The sequence below is a fragment of the Stegostoma tigrinum genome, chromosome 9 (genome assembly GCF_030684315.1).
Source record: "Stegostoma tigrinum isolate sSteTig4 chromosome 9, sSteTig4.hap1, whole genome shotgun sequence".
In the NCBI taxonomy this organism is placed as follows: Eukaryota; Metazoa; Chordata; class Chondrichthyes; order Orectolobiformes; family Stegostomatidae; genus Stegostoma; species Stegostoma tigrinum.
Genome location: NC_081362.1, coordinates 94238703 through 94260827, shown reverse-complemented (window position 1 = coordinate 94260827; position 22125 = coordinate 94238703). Strand labels below are relative to the sequence as shown.

The following is a 22125-nucleotide window of genomic DNA, read 5'->3' as shown; positions in this document are numbered from 1 at the left end:
AGTCCCTCTTCCGCACCTACACAGGCCCCAAACCGCACCTCTTTCTCCGTTACATTGATGACTGTATCGGCGCCGCCTCTTGCTCCCCAGAGGAGCTCGAACAGTTCATCCACTTCACCAACACCTTCCACCCCAACCGTCAGTTCACCTGGGCCATCTCCAGCACATCCCTCACCTTCCTGGACCTCTCAGTCTCCATCTCAGGCAACCAGCTTGTAACTGATGTCCATTTCACGCCCACCTACTCCCACAGCTACCGAGAATACACCTCATCCCACCGACCCTCCTGCAAAAATTCCATCCCCTATTCCCAATTTCTCCACCTCCGCCGCATCTGCTCCCACGATGAGGCATTCCATTGCTGCACATCCCAGATGTCCAATTTCTTCAAGGACCGCAACTTTCCCCCCACAGTGGACGAGAACGCCCTTGACCGCGTCTCCCGCATTTCCCGCAACACATCCCTCACACCCTGCCACTGCCACAACCGTTCAAAGAGGATCCCCCTCGTTCTCACACACCACCCCACCAACCTCCGGGTACAACGCATCATCCTCCGACACTTCCGCCATCTACAATCCGACCCCACCACCCAAGACATTTTTCCATCCCCACACTTGTCTGCTTTCCGGAGAGACCACTCTCTCCATGACTCCCTTGTTCGCTCCACACTGCCCTCCAACCCCACCACACCTGGCACCTTCCCCTGCAACCGCAGGAAATGCTACACTTGCCCCCGCACCTCCTCCCTCACCCCTATCCCAGGTCCCAAGATGACTTCCCATATTCAGCAGGGGTTCACCTGCACATCTGCCAATGTGGTATACTGCATCCATTGTACCCGGTGTGGCTTCCTCTACATTGGGGAAAACAAGCGGAGGCTTGGGGACTGCTTTGCAGAACGCCTCCGCTCAGTTCGCAATAAACAACCACACGTCCCAGTCGCAAACCATTTCCACTCCCCCTCCCATTCTTTAGCTGACATGTCCATCATGGGCCTCCTGCAGTGCCACAATGATGCCACCCGAAGGTTGCAGGAACAGCAACTCATATTCCGCTTGGGAACCCTGCAGCCCAATGGCATCAATGTGGACTTCACCAGCTTCAAAATCTCCCCTTCCCCCACCGCATCCCAAAACCAGCCCAGTTTGTCCCCTCCCCCCACTGCACCACACAACCAGCCCAGTTTTTCCCCTCCCCCCACTGCATCCCAAAACCAGTCCAACCTGTCTCTGCCTCCATAACCTGTTCTTCCTCTCACCAATCCCTTCCTCCCACCCCAAACCGCACCCCCATCTACCTACTAACCTCATCCCACCTCCTTGACCTGTCCGTCTTCCCTGGACTGACCTATCCCCTCCCTACCTCCCCACCTCTACTCTCCACCTATCTTCTTTTCTCCATCTTCGGTCCGCCTCCCCCTCTCTCCCTATTTATTTCAGAACCCTCACCCCATCCCCCTCTCTGATGAAGGGTCTAGGCCCGAAACGTCAGCTTTCGTGCTCCTGAGATGATGCTGAGCCTGCTGTGTTCATCCAGCTTCACACTTTATTATCTTGGATTCTCCAGCATCTGCAGTTCCCATTATCAGCAAAGTTGGAATGTTTGCTTTCGGTGATTTGAGCAAATTGTTCTGGTTCCTCACCCGTAAAGAAACGGTTAATTAAAAAATATGGGTATCGAGGTTGTGAATAGACTAGTTTAGGCTCAGAGAAACAACAAAAAGAATGAAGTAATTTTCACAAAACACATCACACACTTTCAGCTGCAGAATTAAAAGGAAACGAGTTTTTTTTTCAATTTAAAGTGAAGAGAACTTTAAAAGTCTTGGCTTCCTGGTGGTCTCTCTCCTGATTGGCTGTGCCGACGACGAGGGCGGCGATTGGATGGCGCTGTAGCCAATCAGAAATTTGGTGACGAAATTCAAAGTGTCAGAGTGGCGGCGGCGGCGGCTAATTTCAGCGCCAGTTCCAGCAGACCCAGGAACAGAGAGAGGGAAAGGGGAATCCAGACAGGAACGGGAGATCGAGAACCTAGTCCAGAAACTGAGAGAAAAAGAATCCAGCCCCAGAGAGATAGAGAAGAATCCAGTCCAGAGAGAGAGAAAAGAGGGGAATCCAACCCAGAGAGAGAGAGAAGAATCTAGCACAGGAACACAAGAGAGAAAGAGATAGAACAGTGGGAATCCAAGCCAGAGAGAGAGAAAGAGACAGAAAGGGGGTGGGGGGATCCAACCCAGAGAGAAAGAGGAGAACCCGGCCTAGGAATACAGACAGCGAGAGAGAGAGGAATCCAGTCCAGGGACAGGGAAAAGGGGAATCCAGCCCAGGGACCGAGAGAGAGAGAGAGAGAGCGTGATCCAGGCCGCGGAGACCTTGTGGGTGAGTATGGGCCCATTCACGTTTATTCTTCGTGCCGTTGCCCCCGCTCTTTCGCGGCGGAGAGGCGGGATGGGGAAGGGGTGCAAGCGGGTACGGCTCAGCTCAGCGGGGATCTGGCGGGAATGTGGGTGGACTGGGCCGGGGATCTCTTGCCAATCGCCTGGGGGAGCAATGAAATGTGGGGATCCTGCGAGTTCTGGCGGGTCTCTGTGGGATCTGGAGCTCTTTAACAGGTCTCTGCCGGGGAGGCTCTGGGGGAATCTCCACGATTTGGTGGCTCTCTGGGAGAATTAGCGGGTTCCTGAGCTTGGGGTGAGGGTGGTTCGGCGGATGCATGAAATCTGGCGGGGAGAATGTACAAAACCTTGATGGGTTTGGGGTTTCTGGCCGGTCTCTAGGGGTGGGGGATCCAGTAAGTCATTGTGGCGAGGCGGGCTTCTGTTCTGTTTCTGACGGGGGGGATCTGGTAGGTTTTGTTGCGGGGTATCTGGCGGATCTCTGGTGAGAGGGGGAGGTCTGGCGGGTTATGTTGCGGGGTGGGGGGTGGTTTGGCCCGTTTCTGGTGAGAGCGGGGAGATCTGGCGGGTTTTGTTAGGGGGGAAGCTGGCGGGTTTTTTTGGCGGGGGGAGGAATTGGCAGGTCTCTTTGGGACGATGGGATCTGGTGGGGGGATCTGGCGGTGTTTTGTTCGGGGGGAATCTGGCGGGTCGTTGGGAGGGGAGAGATCTGGCGGGGTTTTGGTGGTGCTGGGGGGAATCTGGCGAGGTTTTGTTGGGGCGATCTGGCGGGTTTCTGGGAAGGGAGAGATCTGGCGGGGTTTAGTTGGGGCGATCTGGCGGGTTTCTGGGAGGGGAGAGATCTGGCGGGGTTTTGTTGCGGCGATCTGGCGGGTCTCGGATGGGATAGATCTGGCGGGGTTTTGGTGGGGTGGGGGAATCTGGCGGGCATTTGTTGGGGCGATCTGTCGGGTTTCTGGGAGGGCAGAGATCTGGCGGGGTTTTGTTGGGGCGATCTGGCGGGTCTCTGGGATGGGATAGATCTGGTGGGGTTTCGTTGCTGGGGTGGGGGATCTGGTGGGTCTCCGGGGTGGGATAGATCTGGCGGGGTTTTGGTGGGGTGGGGGATCTGGCGGGCTTTTGTTGGGGGCGATCTGTCGGGTTTCTGGGAGGGGAGAGAGCTGGCTGGGTTTTGGTGGGGTAGGGGATCTGGCGGGTCTCTGGGATGGGATAGATCTGGTGGGGTTTCGTTGCTGGGGTGGGGGATCTGGTGGGTCTCTGGGGTGGGATAGATCTGGCGGGGTTTTGGTAGGGTGGGGGATGTGGCAGGTTTCTGTGGTGGGAGAGGGTTGGGGGAGGGAGATCTGGCGGGTTTCTGTTTTGGGGGAGGGTGTTGTAATCTGGTGGGTGGCGGGACTGTGTGGGGGATCGGAGCTGGTGCATTTTAAGTGCGGAGCTGGGGAGGGAGCTCTGGGTCGGTTTGGCGCTCGTTGACCCTAAACCGGGAAACAGTACCTTTAAATGGAGCTGCCCCTGCCCCCTCGGAGACTGGAGGGCGGGTGGGGGTGAGACTGATGCCCCTCTTCGCCATCCCCGCCCTCCCAACTACCACGAGCCAGGGCTCTGTCTAACTTCATCCTGAGGGTTGTCACAACCAAAGCAGCTGTTACATTGAAACACACTGATTTGTAGCACCGTCGGCAGGTTTTGTGAATTGAGAATTCAACCCAGCAAACCAAGTGAACTCTGCCAAACTTCAATGCAGCCGACCCCTTTATCTTTTGCCAAGGAGGGGGGAGGGACAAAATCATGTGGCCTGGGAGGGGAGAAGGATCAGGGACGGAGATGAGATTAGGGGTGCACACCAACTGGGGGCGGGGTGGGGGGGCGGGATGGTGGTCACGGTCTCAGGATAGGCCATTCTGAACTGAGATGAAGAGGAATTTCTTCACCCAGAGAGTGATTGACCTGTGGAATTCTGTAGCATAGAACGCTGTGGAGATCAAATTCCTGGATATATTTAAGGAAGAAGTAAGATTTCCAGACCCTAAAGGTGCCAAAGGATATGGTGATAGAGCAGGGGTATGAAGCAGAGCTGAAGGATCAGCCACGATCATGTTGACTGGGCTCGAAGGATGGAAAGGTCTCCAATTTTCCATGTTTCTGACCCTTGTTGATTGACTTGTTGTCATAGTGAAATGTGTTGTTTGCTGGTATACACGCAGATCTTACCATACAAAATGCATCAGGGGAGCAGAACAGCGTGCAGAATGCAGTGTTACAGCCGCATGTAGGTAACTGTGGATACAATTTTAACCTTCATCTCGAACAAAAGTGAAGTTGTCCATCAAATATATGTGACTCTGGATGACTAACGCAGAGCACCAGGATAATGTTCTGGAGAACAAACAAAGGGAACACTGGAGGAATTCAGCAGGTCTGGCAGCATCTGTGGAGAGAGGAACAGATTTGGCCTAATTATGAGTTCAGGTCTCAGCTTAGAAAATATAATTAATAAATATAGAATTGTAATGATACCATCCCAATAAAGGAATAAAACAAACTGCTCAGTTGTGGGCTGTGCATCATTAGCATGATACATCAACATGGGAGGGGTGCTCGTATAGATTCATCAGAGGGACATATGAAAACAGTATCGATACAGAGACAACCTTTCAAGATTAATGATCCTTTATCAGATTGTTCAACTATGACAATACTGTATTGAACAGGGATCAACTATCAAGACTGCCTTCAGAATTTGGAGTGTGATCCACTTCAGGTGTTTAAAATGAAGGAGGAATTTGATTAAGTGGGCAGAGAGAAATTATTTTTCTTCAGTGAGGAGTTGTCTAGAAATGGGGGTGAGAGGGCTTGGGTGCATAAAATTCGAACTGGGACCTATTCGTGGTAAACATCAGACAGTACTGCAAAGGAATAGGCCCTTTGACCCATCATGTCTGTGTCGACTATAGTCCCATTCTAACCTAATCTAATCTGCCTGCACATAGTGATGGGTGGAGAATCACTTCATAAACTGAACTGTTTATAGCCCCCTCGCCCCCACCGGTACCCTCAGTTTCTGCAGGTATGGCTCAAAGATTGATGTGGGTGGAGTGGTCTTCAGTTGTGAGGTACTGACGCAAATCCTGGGATAGAAGGAAGCTGTTCTATTGGGATTGGTTTCACTTGAGCCACGTACAGTCCAGTCTCCTGGTACATTGAATGACCAGGGCTGGCGAGAGGGCATTAAAGTAATTAGAGGAGAGGGGAGGTTGGGGGACTGGGGTGTGTGGTACTGTAGGCTTACAAAGCAAAAAAATTGCAGGATAGCAATATGGATAATAACACCCACAGTGGGACAGAGTGTTCAAACAGAAATGCAGCAGTAAATAAGGTCTAAGGGAATAAATCATAAAGCAAAACTAATGTCTAGTTGAATGCACATAATATATGGTACAAACCAAATTCTTTGATGGCATAAATAGAAGAGATGCTTTCATAGCTGTTACAAGGAGACCGAAGCTGAGAATGAACTATTCAGATGTGTGTGACTTTCCGACAGGAAGGTAAGCGTGATAGGTTAACTTTGTTAGTGAGAAATGGAGCAAGTACAATAGCAAAAAAAATTATCTTGGGTCAGAAGAAATAGATTCCATGTAGATGGAGGTAAAATAAATAACAAGGGGAAATAGGTAGGCTCCACAATAGTAGCTATTTTGTAAGACAGAAAATAAATTGAGAAATAATGAGGGCGTGTTTTAAAAAAAAAGCAATGCCTTATTCATGGCTGTCTTTAACCTTATTGAAATGTATAAAATTCTTGTTGGGGGAGACCTGTCAGTTTAGATGCAGAGAAGTTGTCTCCCCTTGTGGGAGAGCCTAGGACCAGAGGATGTAATCTCAGAGTAAACATGGAGGAGTAACGGAGTGGTGGTGATGGGAGATTTTAATTCTCCCAACATTGATTGGGCTTCACTTAGTGTTAGGGGTTTAGATGGAACAGAATTTGTAACGAGCATCCAGGAGGGTTTTATGGAGCAGTATGTAAATAGTCCAACTTGGAAAGGGGTCATACTGGACCTGGTGTTGGGGAATGAGCCCGGCCAGGTGGTTGAAGTTTCAATAGGGGATTACTTTGGGAATAATGATCACAATTCTGTAAGTTTTAGAATACTCACGGACAAATAGGAGAGTGTCCTTAAGGAAGAGTACTGAATTGGGGGAAGGCCAACTATAGCAAGATTTGACAGGAACTGGGGAATGTGAATTGGGAGCAGCTGTTTGAGGGTAAATTCACATTTGAAATGTAGGAGGCTTTTAAAGAGAGGTTGATTAAAGTACAGGACAGACATGTCCCTATGAAAATGAGGGATAGAAATGACAAGATTAGGGAACCATGGAAGACTGGTGAAATTGTGAGACTAGCAAAAAGGAAAAAGGAAGCATACATATGGTCTAGGTGACTGAAAACAGACAAATCTTTGGAAGAATATTGGGAAAGTAGGACCAACCTGAAATGAGGAATGAAGAGGGCTAAAAGGGGTCATGAAATATCTTTAGCAAACAGGGTTATGGAAAATCCCAAAGCCTTTTATTCGTACTTAAGTAGCAAGAGGGTAACTTGGGAAAGGGTTGGCCCACTCAAGGACAAAGGAGAAAAGTTATGCGAGGAGTCAGAAGAAATGAGTGCAATTTTTAATGTGTACTTTGATTGATATTCACCAAGGAGAGGGATGTGACAGATATTGAGGTTAGGGATAGATCTTTGATTGCTCTAGGTCAAGTTGGCATAAGGAGGGGGATGTGTTGGGTATTCCAAAAGGCATTAGGGTGGACAAGTCCCCAGGTCCGGATGGGGTCTATCCCAGGTTACTGAGGGAAGCAAGAGAGGAAATAGCTGAGGCCTTAACCATAAAACCATAAGGCATAGGAGTGGAAGTAAGGCCATTCGGCCTGTCAAGTCCACTCTGCCATTTAAATCATGGCTGATGGGCATTTCACCTCCACTTCCCTGCACTCTCCCCATAGCCCTTGATTCCTTCTGAGATCAAGAATTTGTTGATCTCTGCCTTGAAGGCATCAAACGTCCCAGCCTCCACTGCACTCCGTGGCAGTGAATTCCACAAGCCCACCACTCTCTGGCTGAAGAAATGTCATCTCATTTCAGTTTTAAATTTACCCCCTCTAATTTTAAGGCTGTGCCCATGGGTCCTAGTCTCCCCGCCTAACGGAAACAACTTCCTAGTGTCCACCCAGTCACAGATATCTTTGCAGCATCGTTGAGCATGGGTGATGTCCCGGAGGACTGGAAAATTGCTAATGTTATCTCCTTGTTTAAGAAGGGTAGCAGGGATAATCCAGGTAATTATAGACCAGTGAGCCTGACGTCAGTGGTGGGGAAGCTGCTGGAGAAGATACTGAGGAATAGGACCTATTTACATTTGGAAGGAAATGGGCTTATTAGAGATAGGCAGCATGGTTTTGTGCAGGGAAGGTCATGTCTTACCAACTTGATATAATTCTTTGAGGAAGTGACAAAGTTGATAGATGAGGGAAGGGTTGTAGATGCCATATACATTGACTTCAGTATGGCGTTTGATTAGGTTCCCCAGGGTAGGCTGAAAGAGAAAATTAAGACCTTTGGGGCCCAGGGTGTACTAGCTAAATGGATAGAGAACTGGCTGGGCAACAGGAGACAGAGAATTGTAGTGGAAGGGAGTTTCTCAAAGTGGAGAACTGTGACCAGTGGTGTTCCACAGGGATCCGTGTTGGGACCGCTGTTTTTTGTGATATACATAAATGATCTGGAGGAAGGTATAGATGGTCTGATTAGCAAGTTTGCAGATGACACTAAGATTGGTGGAGTAGCAGATAGTGAAGGGGACTGTCGGAGAATGCAGCAGAATATAGATAGATTGGAAAGTTGGGTGAAGAAATAGCAGATGGAGTTCAATCCAGGCAAATGCGAGGTGATGCATTTTGAAAGATCCTATTCAAGAGTGAACTATACAAATGGAAAAGCCCTGGGAAAAATTGATGCACAGAGAGATCTGGGTATTCAGATCCATTGTACCCTGAAGATGGCAACGCAGGTCAATAGAGTGGTCAAGAAGGCATACGGCATGATTTCATTCATCAGACTGGGTATTGAGTACAAGAGTTGGAAGGGCATGTTACAGTTGTATAGGACTTTGGTTCAACCCCATTTGGAATACTGCCTACAGTTCTGGTCGCCACATTACCAAAAGGATGTGGATGCTTTGGAGAGGGTGCAGAGGAGGTTCACCAGGATGTTGCCGGTATGGAGGGCGCTAACTATGAAGAGAGGTTGAGTAGATTAGGATTATTTACATAGAAAGACGAAAGTTTAGGGGGGAACCTGAATGAGGTCAACAAAATCATGAGAGGTATGGATAGGGTGGATAGCAAGAAGCTTTTTCCCAGAGTGGGGGACTCAATTATTAGGGGTCACGATTTCAAGGTGAGAGAGGCAAAGTTTAAGGGGGATATGTGTGGAAAGTTCTTTGCGCAGAGAGTGGTGGGTGCCTGGAAGGTGGTAGAGGAGAACATAATAGCATCATTTAAGATGTATCTAGACAGATACATGAATGGGCAGGGAGCAGAGGGATACAGATCCTTGGAAAATAGGTGACAGGTTTAGATCGAGGATCTGGATCGGAGCAGGTTTGGAGGGCCAAAGGTTTGTTCCTGTGCTGTAATTTTCTTTGTTCTAAAGGATTGAGGGAGTAAAGAGTAGAGGGTTGTGAATTTAATACGTTACAGCACAGTACAGGCCCTTCGGCCCTCGAATTTGTGGAAATCTTTGTTGCAGAGCGCTGTCCAGCTGGTGTTATTAAGTTATATTCATGGCTGAGACAATTTAAATCAGCGAGGAAATCAAAAGGAATTGGGAAAAGCCAGTAATTTGGATTTGAGGATTATCGGATCAACCTACTGCTCATGTGTCTTCTGGGCTGATTGGTTGTGTGTGCTAGAGGTCAACTGGAGATTTTGGGACTCCGAGTAGTAGCCTCAACTATCACAAAATTCTATCTGGGAAAGCAGAACTAAGTTAGATAATTAGAGTTGAGGTTCAGATCAGAAATTGTCCAACTGGTTGGTAGAACAGGCTAAATGGCTTCTGTACACTCCTAGCCATATATAAATATCTAATGCACAATATCTATCTGAAATTGAGCACGATTTAATCCCATTCAATACGATAAATTTGTTCCCCAATCTATAACTGGGTGTGTTTTATTTAACCTTTCATGGGAAGTGGGTATCATTGACAAGACCAAAATTTGTTCCTATCCTTCATTACATCTTGAACAGAGTGGCTCGCGAAACCATTTCAGAGAGCCACTAAGCGTCAACCTCATTGCTATGGGACTGATGTCACTTGTAGACCAGATAAGTAAGGATGTTAAGTAAGGACCAGATAAGTAAAGATGTGTTTTTATGACAATTGATTCCACTGGCTGCTGTGGTGGTTTTGAAGCCAGGCAGAAGCCTCAGCCTCTATATTTTTAGCCCAGTGATATTACCCCTGCAGTTCTGTATTCCCAGATGTGTTTGAAACATTGTGCACTACATTCCTCCAATATTTCAGCTCCTTCTATTCTGGCCTCTTCAACTCTCCTAGTTTTATTATTGCTGATTATGCCTTCAGCTCCCAAGTCCATAAACTTGCTCCCTAACTTGTTCACTTTCTTCCCCCTAAGTGCTACTTAAAACTTGTGTCCTTAATTAATTTTTTATTCACCTGTCTAACTTACCTCCTTGGTTGGCAGGACTGGTGTATGAAGAGAGACTGGTTCGGTTAGGAATATATTCACTAGAGTTTAGAAGCATGACTGGGATCTCACAGAAGCTAACACACTTCTGACAGGAATAGACAGAGTAATCGCAGGAAGAGCATTCCCAGAACCAGGGGTCACAGTTTAAATATACGGAATAGGCCAATTAGGACTGAGATGAGGAGACATTTCTTCACCCAGACAGTAGAGAGCCTGGGAAATTCTCTGCCTGCGAAAGCAGTCAAGACCAAAACATTGAATGTTTTCAAAAAGGAGTTAGATATAGTTCTAAAGGGATTGAAAGGTACGGAGAGAAAGCAGGAACAGGAAACTGAGTTGGATGATCAAACATAAGATAACAAAGTGTGGAGCTGGATGAACACAGCAGGCCAAGCAGCATCTCAGGAGCACAAAAGCTGACGTTTCAGGCCTAGACCCTTCATCAGGTCTGGGCCCGAAACGTGAGCTTTTGTGCTCCTGAGATGCTGCTTGGCCTGCTGTGTTCATCCAGCTCCACATTTTGTTATCTTGGATTCTCCAGCATCTACAGTTCCCATTATCACTGGATGATCGTTTCAAATGACTCGGAGGACAGAATGGTCGACTCCTCTTATTTTCTAGATTTCTATATACAGGGTAATTTCAGATTTAAGCCTGAGATTGATTGTCTCAATTCCTTACTCTAGTGAGCTCCTCATCTGGACGATTATTAAGGTGCCATTGTCTTCATCAGATTTTAAATGGCATTTTTATTTAAAGTAATGTATCTTTTCGGTTTCAGTATTGCGAGAAGCTACAGGGGAGACCACAGTTCTCAATACCTTTGCCATGAAGTTTACCGGTCATACCAGTCACCGTAGCAGTTGCACAATGAGCAGTACCTGTTCTGATGATGGTGATAATATGAAGGCATGCTGTCGAAAGGCAGGCAGCTTACAGCGTGACTCCATGTTTCTGCAACACTGCCCAGACACTGAGTCTCCAGAATCCTGCATCGATGCCAGAATCACATCCTCTGCCAATGGAAAATTGACTGTTGCTGTGCCAACTGAACAAAATACTCAGCCAAAGCCAATGGGCTGCTCTTATGGCAGTTCTGAGTCTAACCCCAACTTGCTGCTGGACGGTGGACATTTGTCGTCGGACAGTGGTTACTTGTCACTGGACAATAGTTACCTCTCTCTGCTGAATCAGTCCTCTTTCTCTGTCGAGGAAGAAGGAAATCTTGCACAGGACAGCGATCACCGAATTGGGGGCTCTTCTGAAGGCCAAGCATGTGAGGGAGAGCAGCCTTCAGGGAAGGAGGTGGAAGTTCTCGCAGCCATTTTGCCAACGCAGAATCAGGCAGGCAATCCCAGACTTGAGGCCAAGCCACGCGAAAAGACCCTCACGCTGACCAAATGGCAACAGCTTCCAGCCCTTCAGGTCGGGTGGGCAGTCTGCCACAGCATGGGCCGCATAAAGGGCAAGCTGAGGATGGACAAGTCCCTGCTCAAGGAGACGTTACGGGGCCAAGTCTTCACAGTGGAAAACCTTATTGGGAGGAAGATGGGGCTAGAATACGTGGACATCTGGAAAGAACTTGTGGATCGAGGATTCCCCGACCTTCTGAAAAAAATCCTGAGGTTCCTGCCTCTCCCTAGCCTTCTGAAGTAAGTTCCTTTTTCTCACTTATACCTACCTAACTACCTTGTTTATGGTGTAATGCAACTCAGTTGGGTCATGCGTGGAGCACTCCCTATGATTCTAATCTCTCATATTATGTTAAAGTATATATAGGCCCTGGAGAAATTATGTGTAAGGATTTACAAGAATGATGCCATAATTGAGAGCTTTCACCCATGAACAAAAGCTCAATAGCCTGGGGGCTTACATTTTAAAAGGAGAATGTAGAGAGGTAACAAGATGTAACAGCAGAATTTGGCCATTCAGCCTGCTCCACCATTCGATAATAGCTGATATGTTTCTCAATCCCATTCTCCTTTTCATAACCCTTCATGCCCTTACTCGGCAGGTCCAGCAAAATTTGTGGAGAGAAAGCAGAGATAAGATTTTGTGTCCAGCTTCTTCAGAATCTATCTATTTCTGACTTAAATATTCTCAATGATTCAGCTTCCACAGCTCTCGGTAATTTTGGAGTTCCATGGGTATACCACACTCTGGCTGAAGGAATTCCTCCTTGTCCCTTCACTCTGAGACAATGCCCTCAGGTACTAATCTGTCTTCCGATTGGAAATATCTTCACCATGTCTGCTCTGTCAAGGTCTCTCTATATTCTGTAAGTTTCAAACTGATCCCTCATCATCCTTCTAAACTGCATTGAATGCAGAGCCAGAATCCTCAAATGCTTCTCTACAACAGAAGTTTAAGATTGTGAAACGATATCGTAGACATGAGGCGATGCATCCACTTGCATTTGAGACCAGAACTAGGGACCAGAAATGTTAGACAATCCACAGTAAATCCAATAGCGAGTTGAGGAGAAACTTCTTTAGCTGGAAAGGTTTGCAATGCGTCTGATCTGGGTATAGCAGTTTTAAATATTCACTAAAACCAGGAAGCTCTGTGGCTGTGAGTTATGTCGGTAAGTTTGGTGGAACTTGCAGCTGGTCAGCTGTTTCTAGTGGGATTATCTATAGCACATATTAAAGATTTGAGACTAAATGTTGGGGGACACACACGAACAAACACAATATAGACGGTACAGAAGACCAGGATGTTGATTGAACTGGAAAAGTGCACTCATGAGGAAAGATTAATCCTGTTGGATTTGTTGTCTGCTTGAAGCGCAGGAAACTGTGGTGAAATTGGATTGAGATGTACAAATTGTGAGGGGGCATGAATAGATTGGAAGGGAGCAGGGAGATCAGTTACTGGGAGGAGCATTAACATCAAGTCTTTGGTAGAAGTTTAGAAGGGAGACGAGGGAAGAGTTTTACCCCAGAGGGTGGTTGGGGTCTGGACCTCACTGCTTGAATAGAGGCAGGACCCCTGACTAATTATAAAGGTGTCTAGAGATCTGCACCCAAAGTTCTGACTACTTCCTGCAGGGGCTGTAGGCCAAATGCTGGAAAGTGGGATTGGGCTTGGTGGCCCATTCTTTGACTGGCACAGTGATGAACCAAGTGTCCTCTTCAGTGCTGTAATTCCTCTATTATTCTTTGTCTCGGTGCAGCCATATCCCCTGAGCTAAGATGTGTCGCATCGTGGAGGGAACTTCAGCCTCGAACAAAACTGCCAGGGCACTTGAGCGAACAGTCTGGCTCAGTGATGGCATGACCCCACTCCTGGAGTTTTGGGAGGGGGTGCTGCTATTTCTCTGATTCTATCTGTGTTGACAAATTGCTGATATTCCTGTTGCCCCCATTTCCTGCACTACAGTCAGTCGCTTCGGAATGGTGTGAGAGGGGTATCCAATCCCCCCCCCCAAAACAACACCCTGCCATCAACTAGTTCAGGGACAGCTTGGCTCATCTGATGTGGTGATACCAGTGTCTCCATTTGGTAGCTGGAACCACTCTTGAGTTTGAAGTTAGGTCTTTGTTACACCTCATGTCATAGAGGAGCTGAGGAAGAGACAGACCTCCTCGAGATGCTGCTGGACTTGTTCGCTTGGAGCCACATTTCTATTTGTCACCAAGGCAGAGAGTGGTGGGAATACTAAGCAGGTCTGGCCACATCTGCGGAGAGCGAAACAGATTTAACGTTTCAAGTCTGGTATGACTTCTTGAGAACTCAGTTTCTGTTTGTCAAGATGTGGGAACTAAAACCATGCTTTGTCCTTTCTCAACAGCTGTATCAAGGTGAGCAAGACCTGGAGGAGAATTATTCTCGACGATAAAAGAGCAAGCCAGCTCTTAAGAACTGCTTTGCATTTACAAAGAGTAAGTGATTGTTCCTTTCCTCCCTGTTTAGATTGAGAGTTCTGGTAAATACCTGAATAGTGTAAAGGATTAGGGTGGCCTCTCCACAATTTATGGCATTGATGAGTGTTGATACACAGAAATGGGAGCTGGAGTAGACCACTCAGCCCCTCTACTGGTTCTGCCATTCAATAAAGATCATTTCTGACACTCCTTCACTATTTTACCACCCTATGCGGCACAATTCCTCAGTGGTTGGCACTGCTGCCTCACAGCGCCAGGGACCTGGGTTCGATTTCCCCTCTCGGGTGACTGTCTGTGGAGTTTGCACATTCTCCCCGTATCTGCGTGGGTTTCCTCTGGGTGCTCCCGTTTCCTCCCACAGTCCAAAGATGTGCAGGCTAGGTAGATTGGCCATGCTAAAGTGCCTGTAGTGTTCAGAGGTGTGTAGATTGGGTGAGTTATAGGGGAATGTGTTTGGGTGGGATCCTCTGAGGGTTGATTTGGACTTGTTGGGCCAAAGGACCTGTTTCCACACTGTAGGAATTCTATGATTCTATATTCCCACATCTCTTGATTCCTCAAGGGAAGCCGCCTATTCAATATCTACCATATCGGACCCGCTAGAATATTAAGATGTGACATATAGTGAGGTTTCTTATGAACTGATTCAAGCACATGGCATATTTTTGCATGGAGCAATCTGCAATGCAAGCATTTGAAACCATGACCGTCACCAGCTTTTCACTGCACTACTTGGGGAGGGTTGGCTTAAATAGATGTGGGTAGGACATGGGCAAAGCTGCAAACAGGTAACAACAGGTTAACTGAGTAGACAACAAGATGGTATATTGTGGGTAGTCACTTCAGTCGTGTGAGTAGAAGCAGTATTTTTCAAAAGGGTCAGGATCCTGTAAATGATGATGTTCAATGAGGCTTGAACGTGTTCATAGAAGGAGCATAGACAGTTAGCAGGCAGGCACAGTAAGCAAGTAGGAAGGCAAATAGTAATTTACCCTTTTATTGCAAGGAGATCGGTACATAAGAACAACGAAATCTTGCGATGATTGCATGGTTTTAGTGGGATCACATCTAGACTAATGTTTTCTTCATATTTAAGGAGGGATTGGATTACAGCCACAGTTGGTTAAATTATTCCCTGAATATAGGGGGGTTCTGTTACAATGAAATTCTGAGCAAATTGCACCTAATTTCTCTGGAGGTTCCAAGTATGAGTGCTGATCTCATTGAAACATTTGAGATTCTGAAGGGGTTTGATGCTTGGAATTTGTCAGATGTATGGTGCTATCCATAGTAAAGAGATGTTGTGGTGGAGGTGTTGGTTTTCATGCTGGGGTTCTTGTTGCTTGGTCCTTGCAATAGGCTTTTTAAAACAGTGACTTCAGTTCATTAGGACTCAAGAAATGGCGCTCATCAGAGAGATGTTGTGAAGTGGAGATTTGTTGTTGGCAGTAGAATTTTGGGCATCTTGCTCTGGTGGACATTATTACTCTGTGAACCTGAAATAGTGTTGCTGGGTTAAAACCGTAAATGTTGGTAAAACTCAGCAGGTCTGGCGATTACCTGTGAGCAGAAAGCAGAGTTAACATTTCTGGGCCGGTGACTCTTCATCAGAATGCTGGTGTTACTGGATGTATACTTGGCTTGTATTTGCTGGTTTAGGAGATTGGGTAGTCATCTGATCGAGGTGTTTAAAGTATTAAGAGGATTTCAAAGAATAGATGGTAGAGGAGTGGGGGCAGAGCCTTAAAATTAATTTAGGGTCATTCAGTGGTGATGTCAGGAAAGAATTCTTCAAACAATGAACGGGGAATTCTGGAATTTTCTCTCTGAAATGGCGGAGAAATTAATTGAAATTGAGATTGCTAAATTTTTGCTGGGCAACAGCGAATGGATTTATGTAAAATATTACCTAACAGGAAGGCTGAATGGCCTTCTCCAGTTCCTAATGTATATCTGAACAGATATTTCTGCATCCTGTTGTGTTCTAAATTATTCCCTGAAATTTTTTAAAACCGGCGTTTCTTTTCTTTCCGCATGTCATCAGTCGTCTGCTGCTGACTGTCTGGGTGACACAACCATCCGCAGGAATGCGGTTTCTCGAGGAGTACTGTCTTCCGTGCAGTGTGTGGGTGTGAATTCCCCTCAGAAATGCTCGACTCAGCCTTCCAGCCCGGTGAAGCCAAACCGTCTTTCCCAAAGAAGTATTCGGCATCAACAGGTAGCTTACTTTTTTCTCCCACCGCAGTTAAACTCTTTCCGGACTTCACTCTTTACTTGCTTCGCTCCAATTCCAAGGCTACGTCCCTTTGTCAGAAACTCTCCCACCCATTTTCTCTCTGTCGTCACAGCAGAGAATGTTGAAGAGAGTCCTGACTGAGGTATACAGAGATGTGAGGGGAATAAAAGGGGAGAAACCATTCAACTTAGTAGAGGGGTCGGCACCGTTTTAAGGTAAGGAGCAGGAGGTTTAGAGGAGCCTTGAGGAACAACATATTCACCGCACTGTGGATGAAAACTCTGGGCCTTACTGCGTACAGGGGGTGGTAGAGCTGAATCAATGAAACTACATGTAAGAAATATTTAGCTGACTACCTGAAACATCACAGCGTATAAGGCTATGGACCAAGTGGTGAAAATGGAGTTAGAACACATCAATGTTTCATGACCAGTGTGGATATAATGGACCGAAAGGGACTTTTATTTGTCCTATAAAGATTATGATTCTACCCTGTCAAATCTGTTATTTTTGAAACAGAATCAATTCAACCATGTGCTTTGACTAAGTCAAACTCAAGGGAATGCAAGCCTAATGTACACCTTGTTGTAATTTAACTCATTAAGCTCCTGTCTTAATCTGGTATTCAGTGCCATTTCTGTCTTTTTTCCTCAATGGGAACCTGGCTTCTGTGCTACTTTCTTCTTTATGCGTGGAATAACCTCCTATAACTGAGAGGAAACAGGTTTTATTCTTGATGCCATAAGACGGAGAGAACCTGTCCAAGGGGGTCCAGTCAGTGCGAAAGCAAGTTGAACAGTAATGCCTGGGACAGATGTGCGTATTTTTTTTTGAGAAGTCAAACATCCCCCATCACTGCCAACCATCTCGTTGAAATTCTGTCTGCATCCTGTTTGTTTTTCAAACATTGTTGTGCCAATTTCCCACTGTGTTGGTATCTGCACTTTCAAATCATGCCATGTGTTCTCTCTCTTCCCCTGTCCCCACACAGGTTGTGAAGACACTCAAGTGGGATGAGACCCTCAAGACTTGCCCCCTGTGTGCCTCACCGGCCAAATTTTCATCTTGCGAGGAAAGGGCAGTCTGCAGCAATGAAAACTGTTCCTACGATTACTGCTCACTGTGTTTTGACACCTTTCATGGGTCAAAAGATTGTGCTCGCCGCCAGTACAGAAGCCTCTTCAAGTCGCAGCCACAAGCAGGGAGCAAAAAGAGCAAGCGGAACTTAAAACGATTGTGACAGAAGAGAGCGAGAGTGTCTGTGTATGAGTGTAAAGGCAAATATGTTGGATTTATTTTTGTCAATTAGTAGAAAATGAATTTCATAAAAAATTTATTTTAAGACAGTTTTATGGAAGATATTGAACTGCAGTTTTATTTATAAATCCAGAAAATCTACTTAAAAGAAACTCTTTTTAAAAATTAATATATGAAATACCAAGAGATATCACAAATGCAGAATGAACACGTCAGACAGATATTTTAATAGTGTTACATTTCCAGTTAGATTGCCATGTACAATAAACTGTGTATGTATATATTTATGTAATTGACTCAGGACTTTGAAAATTCTGCCTGACTCATTGCTCACTATGTAGTTTCTGTTGTCTGTTTGCCAACCTTTTTAAGAGTCTTTCTCTCATGGTATATTATTTCTTAAAGTTTATATTACATTTTCTCCCCCATGTAATATACTCACTGTTCAATAAATGTGTAAAAAAACCTGTGGTTACGTTGGAACATTTTGTTCAAAACTTTTAAGCAGGTTATAATTTTTGCTGAGGAAGTGACCTAAACTGGAGGCTGGTTGGGTCATTGGATCATCTGCACTAGCCTGGGAGTAGGAAAATGGTTGAACTGGAACTCAGTGGGGCTACAAAGAGATGAGAAGACTAAGTTAGTCAGACAATTGCATGGTTCTGTGACCTTTGGATGAGACAAGCAACGGGAGATAATATAAACTAGAATACTTGAAATAAAATGTGTTAAAATTACATGAGAAGGCGTAGAATTGCTGCCCTCTTTACCAAATTGTTTTTTTATTAAGTGTGCTTGTCAATCCAGTGAATATTTAACTGGTTGAGCTGTGCCTGTAAAAATATACATGAAAAGTTTTTCCTTGTAAGATCTTCTGTATTTCCTACTTTTATTATACTTTATACGCAAGCTCGTCATAGTAAACCATAGGCCTGGAATCAGCATGCTGTGACCATGTTTGAGTAACTGGTCTGAGGGGATAAGCCAATTAACACTTGTGTTTTAAGAAATATTTTTAAGCCATTGTACAGATGAAATGTTGAAGAATGTTACATGCATGTAATGTGTCTCCTGCAAGCTTGAGAAGTGACTGTTTGACCATTCACACGTCACAGGCAGGAATTTAAGATTCAACCTAACAGCTGACGTCTCCACAAGATAAATTATCGATTAGCATCTTTGAATTGTTTCAACACACTTCAGGAAGGCCACTCATCTATAAGTCGTAAGAAATAGGTACAGAAGTAGGCCATTCGGCCCCTCGAGCCTGCTCTGCCAATCAATAGGATCATTGGCTAATCTGATATTCCTTGCGTCCATTTTCTCGCCTTTTCTCCATAACCCTTGATTTCCCCTAGTAATAGAGAGTCTGTCTATCTTAGCCTTCAACATATACGAGGACTCTGCCCTCACAGCTCTCTGTGGCAAGAAGTTATAAAGACACATAACCCTCGCAGAGAAGAACTTCCTCTTCATTTGTGTCTTAAATTGGTGCCCCTTTATTCTGAAATTATGTCCTTTGGTCCTAGACTCTCCACAAGGGGAAATATCTTCTCAGCATTTACTCTGTCAAGTCCGTTTAAAATCCAAATGTTCCAATGAGATCACCTTTCATTTTTCTAAACTCCAGTGAGTAGAGACCCAACTTGTTTAGTCTTTGTTCATAAGACAATCTCTCCATACTAGGCATCATCCTGGTGAACCTTCTCTGAACTACATCCAATGAAATGGTAGATTTCCTTTGAATAAGGGAAGCAAAACTGTTCACACTAGTCCAGGTGTGGCCACACCAGCATCTTGCAGAGTTGTAGTAAAACTTCCCTACTCTTATATGCCAATACCCAAGAAACAAAAATATCTCTGTATTCCCTCATATCTTCTTCACAACGTGCTTTCCTGGTTATTTTTGTGTCATCAGCAAATTTAGTAACCATACTTTCGGTCCCTTCATCCAAGTAATTGATGTAGATCGCAAAACATTGAGGGTGTAACACCAATCCTTTTGCCACTTATTGCATCTTACCAACCATACACTTACCAATCTATGTCTACTCTGCTGCTTGCTGGGTAGCCAATCTTCTAACCATGCCATAATTGACACCATGAGCTTTTATTTTCCACAATAACCGTTGATGTGGAACCTTCTGAAATGTGACTCAATGTCTAAGCACATCGTATCCATTGGTTCCCCTTTATCCACAGTGCATTATTTCTTCAATGAGCTCCAGTAAAGTGGTTTGATATGGCTTCCCTTTCACAAAACCATGTTGACTCTACCTGATAACTTTCGATTTTTCTAAGTGCCCTCTGTGAACAGGTTGGATGGTTTGGTGTTGTACCCTCCACTCCTGGCTGATTTGATTTGATGTATTATTGTCACATACCAAGATAGAGTGAAAAGTATTGTTTTGAGTGTTAACCAGGCAAATCATACCTTACTTAAGCACATCAGCTTATTGGAAGAATATAATGTTGCAGCTTCAGGGAAGCAGAGAAATATCAACTTTAATATATGAAAGGTCTGATAATAAGTCTGAGAAGAGTGGGGAAGAAGCTGTTCTTAAATCTGTTGGTACGTATTTTCAAACTTTTGTACCTTGTGCCCAATGCAAGAAAGTGGAAGAGAATATAACCCAGGTGGGAAGGGTCTGTGATTATGTTGGCTGCTTTCCAGAGTCAGAGGGGAGTGTAGGCGGATTCTATTGATGGAAGGCTGGTTTTCCAGATGTATTGGGCTGTGTTCACAAATCTGTAATTCCTTCCGGCCTTGGGCAGCACAGTTACCATACCAGGCTCTGATGCATCTGGATAGGATGCTTTCTATGTTGCATAAAAATTGATAACAGCAATTGCTAAGTAATTGGTAAATTGTCTCTCGGGAGAAGTAGTATCACTAAGTCAACAAAGAAACTCAATGCAACTAGGACCTAGCCAAGAAAAACATAAGATTCATTCCTCAGTGTTGGTCTATTCTCATTCCCCAAAACCATGACAATTTATTTTATACTGCATCAGTAAACAGGGAGGTGAACACAATACTTCACATGCACAGGTGCTAGCTGCATATCTGTCAAAATCAATGACAAAAAAATGCAGGGTAAAGGTCACCGCAACAGCAAGGAACCTACCAAAGCTGAATAACAATCTCCTAATGTACCCATAAAATCTGAGTTGTGAGATGGCCTGGATCCAGCGCCTGTCTTCATCAATCTCAGGGACTCCCCATCCACGCCACACTTCCAAATACCTCCTACACACTTTCAGAGGCAATTACAGAGTAAACTGTTACAAAAAAAACTAAAAACTGTGAATGCTGGAAATCAGAAATAATTGCTGGAGAAACTCAGCAGGTCTAGCAGCAACTGTGGACAGAAAGCAGAGTTAATGTTTCTTGTCCAATGACCCTCCTTCAGGCCTGCTGAGTTTTCCAGCAATTTCTGAAAGAGTATTTTTTTAAAAACATTCATGGGATGTGGGCATCACCGGCTAGGTGAGCATTTTTTGCCCATTCCAAATTACCCAGAGGGCAGTTAAGAGTCAACCTGGAGTCACATGTAGGCCAGAACAGGCAAGGCTTGCATTAGTGAATAAGATTAATTTGACAATTGATTCATGGCCATCAGATTTTATTTATGAAAGTCAAATTCCACCATCTTCAGTGGCAGGATTTGAAACCAGGTCCCCAGAATATTAACTGGATTGATAGTGGAGGAATAATACCACAAGGCCACCATTACATCCCCTAACCATATTGGTGTTGAACTGAAGTCACTTGTTAGCCCTGACATCATAACAGTTTTCCTCCCAGCACAGATATTCAGTCTTTATGGAAATCTGGCACCTCAAGAATTCTTTTACTGATAATGATGTTTTAATTTGGAACTTTATTCAAATTACCTAATTTCTAATCAGGTTGGGGTTTGCTTCCTTTGATTATAGAACCATCAAAATTTCACAGAATGGACAGAGGCCATTTGACCCACCGTGTCTGTACCAGCTCCTGAAAGAGCTACCCAGCTAGCCACACCCTCCAGCCCTGTTTCCATGGCCGTCTAACTTCACCCCTTTCCAAGCTCTTTTGAAACCTCTTATGGAATCTGCCCCCACCACTCTCCCAGGCAGCACATTCCCCAAATCCTAACCTTCTCTGAGTAAAGAAGTTTCTTCTTACCTCACGCTCAGCTCTCTTGCTGATAGTCTTGAATTTGTGACACCTAATCACTGACATAGTTGAAACAGAATTTCCTTTTTTCATCCTGTCTGGCTTGTTTATAATTTTGAGCACCTCAATAACATTGCCTGTAAGTCACCTCTGTTCCAAGGAGAATAAGACCAATCTTGCTAATCTTTCCTTATATCTAAAATCCCTCATTCATGGTATCATTCTAGTATATATCCAATGCATTCTCCCCACAGCTGTAATGTCCTTCCTTAAATAAGGTGCTGAAACTAGACACAATACTTCAAATGTGAACTGACCAATGATTTGTAGAGGTGCATTATCACTTCCTTCCTTTTATACTTTATGCCTCTATTTATAAACTGAAGGATCTTATAAGCCTGTTT

At 45.2% G+C, this 22125-nt stretch overlaps 1 protein-coding gene across 1 annotated transcript; it reads left to right on the top strand.

Moving 5' to 3' along the window:
- Positions 1-1973: 1973 nt before the first annotated feature.
- On the top strand, positions 1974-17997 carry fbxo5 (F-box protein 5). Its single transcript, XM_059648831.1, has 5 exons — positions 1974-2381; positions 10961-11831; positions 13973-14063; positions 16111-16284; positions 17294-17997. The coding sequence occupies exons 2-5, from the start codon at positions 11008-11010 to the stop codon at positions 17540-17542; spliced, it is 1338 nt and encodes a 445-aa protein (XP_059504814.1). The 5' UTR covers positions 1974-2381; positions 10961-11007; the 3' UTR covers positions 17543-17997.
- Positions 17998-22125: the final 4128 nt, after the last annotated feature.